Raw genomic sequence first — 6404 nt, forward strand, 5'->3', positions numbered from 1 at the left:
ATCAATATCAGTCAAAATAGAAAAATGGGTTCCCATGATGAACGTTTACGGAACCCAACATCAGTTATTGTGGTTTCCCATTGGGTAATCCGACGGAACCGAAAAACGTTTTACCATGAATTTCCGAAATCCTCAGGCCTGCTCCTGAATTATTTAAATTTTTGCAGCATTTGTTTATAATTGTACGTATATGTTGTTTGTGGTAATATCATATGCAATTGAATAAGGAGACCATTTCGGAATTCGAAATTTGGGACTCTCTCAATGCATAATGGGACTCATACTTTTCTGATCAGTGAGTCCCTGGGACTTGCTGCCGGTAAACTGTAACATTATCACTGAGAGATGACCGCTTTTTCTGCAGTCAGTGATTGACTTCTATGCAAAGTCATTTCTATGCAAAGTCCTTTCTCAACTTGTGTTCCGTGCCATGTCATGCCTGTTGAGTGTTGATTTATTTCATATTAAGAAACTACTGCACTAAAACATTAATTCATAAATGTATATCATGTGATTTTATTTCTTTTTCTCAGTATAAATAACACATACCCTGACTGTTCTACTCTTTGAATAAAAACACTTCATTCAAGCGTTAGGGAGTGCAAAGGGTTATGATGGAGGGGTGTTGCAAATCATGAACACCTGCCAAGTGGTATGATAGCATTGTTTTATCCATGTCCTTGGCTAGGCCTCAGTTTCAAAATCAGTCCTTGGCCTCGGAAGCAAGTCCTTGGTCCTTGGCCTTGGCCTCGGAAAATTTCTCAAGTCCTTGGCCTTGGCCTTGGCCTCGGAGGCAAGTCCTTGGCCTTGGCCTTGGCCTCGGGTTGCCGGTCCTTGGACACAACACTGCTAATTACTACTCTCGCCACTAGTACTACGAAGTAATATTACTACTATGCACTACTACTAAATATTATTACTAGTACTACTACTAAGTTCTACTTTTAAGTACTGCTACAACAACTAATAAATACTAATTACTACTACTACTACAAAGTACTACTACTACTACTACTACTACTACTACTATTTCTACTAAGTACTACTACTATGACTACTACAAAATACTGCTTCTAGTGATTCAGAATACTTCTAGTACTACTACAATTACTACTACTACTAAATACGACTGCAAAGTAGTACTATGACTACTAAGTACTACTACTATATTTAAGCAACCAACTACTACTAAGTACTGCGACTACAAATAAGTACGAGTACTAAGTACAATGGCTACTACTATTTACTACTTCTACATACCACCACTCAGTAATACTGAGATATAAGATAAGAAATCCTTTATTTGTCTCACAATGGAGAAATTCCCTATTTACAACAGCAAAATTATCAAAGGGAGAAAGTACAAGACAACAAGTATATGAATAAATGTAAATATACTGTAAGCATATTAAAAATGGGTGAGTGGGGGTGAGTCCAGGTTTTCAGGACCGACTACTTCTATTGAGTATTACTACTATTACAGACAACCAAATCATTCCACATTTTTTTTTATTCAGCCTGTAAGCCTTCAAACACACACCCTCCAGATATTGCATTATTTAACATTTGTTTTAAATTTATGATGATGAGGACACCTTACCACATGGCAGAGCAGTCAAAGTTGACCAACAGCCATTTGTGTGGGTTCAAGTTGAAAGAATCAGCAAACTGAAACACAGACACAGAGAAGAAGCGACCATCATCAGACTATCTGGTAACATTCAACATACCTGTCAACCTCGGCTAATACCTCCCCTTATAAATGATTACGATTCCCCTTACAAAGCAACAAAAACCCGTAAAACGGCTTACCGCGGATGCGCACATCATGCTTTTTCAATCCGACCGTGCGCAGCGATGAAAAAAAATATACGATTGGGGATTTACTTTTTACTGGTTGGGGATTTACTTTTGCTGGTTTGCCGTGACAATAGTAGTGATCGACGACGGCATTGTCGTTGGCTACCAGCAGGTGAGACGATCTGGATTTGAGCCAAAATGGTCTTTTGTTGTTTTTTTGTTTTTTTTCCCCGTATAAAAGTTGTAATACGCCGAACATGATTTGAAATGATAAAAAAACGTATAAAATACGGGGAAAACGTACAAGTTGACAGGTATGGTTCAATGATAGCATCAAGAATCAACTAAATATTAAACTAGCTTAAACGTTTGCAATAGATTTTAAGTTATCTCCTGAAAGTGAATAGTTGCCTCTATCCTAATCTTCACAGGTCTTTACAACCTTTACTAAATTGCTCCAACAGTGAAGGCAGTAAATAATTCTTTTGCAGTGAGGCTTTATTCAAATTTGCAGCGATAATTTATTCAAAGTAACACACGCTCCTTTTTTTTTTTTTGAATCTGTCTCTATCTTTTTGGGCTATCTTTTGTAATATCCTCCCCCTCCCTCACCAAATGCAATAAGATCCGCAGTAAATGGAAACAATGTGCGACAGACAGTTGCCATGCCACCTCATGCTTATTAGTCCATCACCCCTGGCAACCAACCATCTATCATCCACAAAAGGCGTTTTCCTCTCTTTTTTTTAACCTCTCACACTATATGCACACCTTCCATAAAATATGACTAAACAGCTCACATACAGTATTTGTCTGTGTCCGCCGATCCTTTATAAAAACAAGTCCTTCCAATGTTTGAACATGTGTGTCTAATAAAGAGTGATATATAAAGGTCGAACGCCGCCCCAGGAAATCACTCCAGCCTTATCGCTTCGTATCTGCACAGCTTGGGCAGATGCAGCAGCCTCGATGCCAGTAAAAAGCAGACCCAGTGACGATTGTTTGTCTCTCTGATGTTCCTCCTACTTGACATTAACGTCAGGGAACGTCAAACAGGAACAAAGCAACAGGATATAGTCAGAACGCAATCAAGTGTTTGCTTCCATGTGGCGAGTGATATTTCACACACATATTGACGTAAAGATTATGTTATTTAATGCCACAATAATATTTGCACAGGAGTGTATGCATCTGTGTTTCCTGATTTTGATCGAGTATTTCCACCCACATTTAAATGGTAGAGTCACTGTTGACATTAGCTTTTTTTGCTCACCAGCCCCTGTGGCTCGTGGTTTTCCAGGGTTAGTCGCCACTTGGCATTTTCATCAGCTACAATTTCGGATAAATGGATGAATAGGAGTTATGCGCAACCAGCTTCCGCATTCAGGAAAACAGGTCAAAGCAATTACTTCTAGTTCAGATGACTGCCGGAGTACGATCGCAGCCAAATAAATACAAAGCAACTGTAGAAATATTCAACACGACACCAGCAAGAAAGAAAACATATTTTTAGCAAGTTCATTTTAAAACCACGTCATCAAGAAGAATTTATGGTAATAGCAGCAGCATGCACAAGAAGTATGCGAATCTTTGGTAGAGTAAAACAATGTTCTGCACAAAGTGATTATGATAAATAGCATTAATGTGATCAATGTGTAAACTATGGAATGTTAAAGTTAACTTGAACTAGATTTGCCACGTATTACATGCTAATGACCACTGCAAAGACTCAAATCAAGATGACATAAATGTTAAACACAAGTCATTATCAAGTCCTCAGCTCCAATAAGGTTGTGTGCATGGTTGTGCGCCCTTTTTTACAAGGGGCATTCAACTAAAATTGCAGTCCAGATCGACCTATTTTGTGATCTACATTAAAGTAGCCCAGTTGCTGTAACTACATCTGCTTGCAATCAATACCTCTGTGAAATTGAATTAATTCAATTGAAAAAAAAAAACATTTATTATTGTCAAATATCACTGAACAAAACACGTTTTGTCAGAATTTGTGAAACTATAAGTCTATTTTTAGGACTAAAAGTATGGCAGCATTTCCAATTAAGAACAATACATAAAAAGTGAAAATGTGTGCATTCAACTAAAGTATTTAAGAAAAATAAAGAGAGGGTTTCACCTTTTCTGTTTAGCATCTTGACACAACAGTGAAGGCTCATAAAAATGACATATTTTAAATGAACATATCTTCAACTTAACAGTTTTCGAGATTGTTTGTTCAAAACCATGATGTTCATGTTCACAATGGCATTTGATATACACTCATTTCCATGAGTGCTCCCAGTGGGAATTTAGTGGCAAGTCCATATTATTAAAAAAAAAAAAACACCCCTCGAGAGGGGGCACCCCCACCCGCCGGTCCGCGGACCGGTACCGGTCCGCCGGGCATTTGGTACTGGACCGCACAGAAAGAACTTGCCTTAATTCAGTTTTATTTCGGAATACGAAAGATGTTTTATTTTGAAAAACTACCGGATTCTCCGTTACATCCGTCTGTGTCACGTTTGACACACGTCAAGCCACGCTTCTCCATCACGTGACCGATTACTTCAAAACAAAACGCAGAAGCTCGCAAAATGAGTCAAAAAACTGCTTGAGATCGCAAATCACGGCGGCCTTAAAAGTACGTTCGAGACAACTGGATTAAAGTTATGGCTGAATACTCTGAGATCGCCACAATAGCACTGTTGCTATTTCCGACATCCTACCTGTGTGAGGCGGGGGGTTTCTGCAGCAACGGCGACGAAAACAAAATTACGAAGTAGACTGGACATAAACCACACACTTGAGGTGTCATTGTCTCCTTTTACCCCGAGATGGGACCGTCTGGTTGCAGAAAATCAAGCTCGGTGCCGTGGTGAGTCGTCATTTTCATGCACTTTGAATTTGTGTTGTATCGTATTTTGAAGGCATTAAACATTGCCATAGCGATCGGAGTGATGCGGCCAGATTAGACGCTCCTTGTGTTTATTATTATATTTCGAAAACACCACAGTTTTCATGCAGCTCATACCATATTAATTTCTTGTATTATTTCCACCACACCTTAAATGCCGGTCCCTGAAAATATTGTCTGAAATAAACCGGTCCGTGGGGCAAAAAAGGTTGGGGCCCCTGCTCTAGAGTACCATTTGTTCCAAATATTCTTTCTTTTTTGGCCATTTTTTTTACTCTCTCCCTTTCTCCGTCTTTGACTGAACTTCCACGCTCTTTCTCTGAATTGTCTGATGCGCTACAGTGGCTGATTTTACTTTCTAAGATGCACACTTGATTGGCTGAGTCATGTGGTCATGCGGGATAGCTAAACTGTAATTGGTCTGCACATTTCACAATAGTGCAAAGCCTGTAATGCTGTTCCGCTTAAAATAGAAACGCCCCATATGTCTCGAATCATAATCTTTGTTGATTAGCAACAGGTCATGTACAAAACTTGACCGACCAAAAGGTCAGTGGCAATGGCGGTGTCATTCGCCAGTGATGATTCAATCCACATTTGGCAGGATAGCAGGTGTTTTTATGTCAATGTCAAAAATGGGTTTTCCATACAAATTTGGAAATTTTTGGGGTCGATTTATTGAAAATGTGCAAAGAAAACAGTTACGAGCAGCAATACACCCCCAAAAATAAAGAACATGGTAATGATGAATTTGAAAGTAAATTCAAAATGGTAGACTTCCCGTTAGGTCTAGCATGTTACTCCAAGACAATTTTTTTTTAGGTCTTTGACTCAACTCAACTCAACTCAACGGTATTTATAGAGCACTTTCAAACAGCCATCGCTGCATACAAAGTGCTGTACATGGAGCAATTTAACATATGCAACAAACAGGAAAGCAAATCGGTAAAAAAAAAAAGACGGTAGAAAGCACCGAACAGCAAAACCAAGAACAAATCTAAGTCATGCTGAGTCAAATGCCAAAGAATACAAGTGAGTTTTGAGGCGGGTTTTGAAGATGGGCAGTGAGGAGGCTTGCCGAATGTTCAGTGGGAAGTCATTCCAGAGAGAGGGACCAGCAACAGAAAAGACTCGATCCCCTCTGAGCCTCAGTTTAGTTCTTGGTACTTCTAATAATGTCTGGTCCGCAGACCTGAGGTGCCGGGCAGGTGTGTAGGGGCGGATGAGCTCAGAGAGTTAAGGTGGCGTGAGGTCATTTAGAGATTTGAAAACAAGAGGATCTTGAAAATAACTCTAAAATGTATGGGGAGCCAGTGAAGGGATGCCAGAGTAGGAGTTATGTGCTCCCTCTTACGAGTACCAGTCAAGAGGCGAGCAGCGGCATTCTGGACCAGCTGGAGGCGCTTAATGGAGGACTGGCTGACTCTAAAGTAAAGGATATGGCAGTAATCGAGCCGGGATGTGACAAAGGCATGAATTACTGTCTCAAAGTGTTCATGAGAGAGGAGAGGTGCTACTTTGGCCAGCTGTCTAAGGTGAAAGAAGCTGGATTTAACGACGGCACCAATTTGCCGGTCAAGTTTGAAATCACTGTCCAGTTTAAGGCCCAAGTTTGAGACCGTTGACTTAAGATAAGGAGACAGGAGGCCCAAGTCAACAGGATGGGATGTGCAAGGGCCACTGGGACCAAACA

At 40.0% G+C, this 6404-nt stretch overlaps 1 protein-coding gene across 1 annotated transcript in view; it reads right to left on the minus strand.

The window, feature by feature from the left end:
- ddc (dopa decarboxylase) overlaps positions 1–6404 on the minus strand; it is a 118327-nt gene that overhangs the window by 45539 nt on the left and 66384 nt on the right. Inside the window, exon 9 of the mRNA XM_019895080.1 lies at positions 1601–1668. Within this exon, the coding sequence (XP_019750639.1) occupies positions 1601–1668 (68 nt within the window). The remainder of the gene's footprint in view (positions 1–1600; positions 1669–6404) is intronic.

The sequence above is a fragment of the Hippocampus comes genome, unplaced genomic scaffold (assembly GCF_001891065.2).
Source record: "Hippocampus comes isolate QL1 unplaced genomic scaffold, H_comes_QL1_v1.1 scaffold146, whole genome shotgun sequence".
Taxonomy (NCBI): domain Eukaryota; kingdom Metazoa; phylum Chordata; class Actinopteri; order Syngnathiformes; family Syngnathidae; genus Hippocampus; species Hippocampus comes.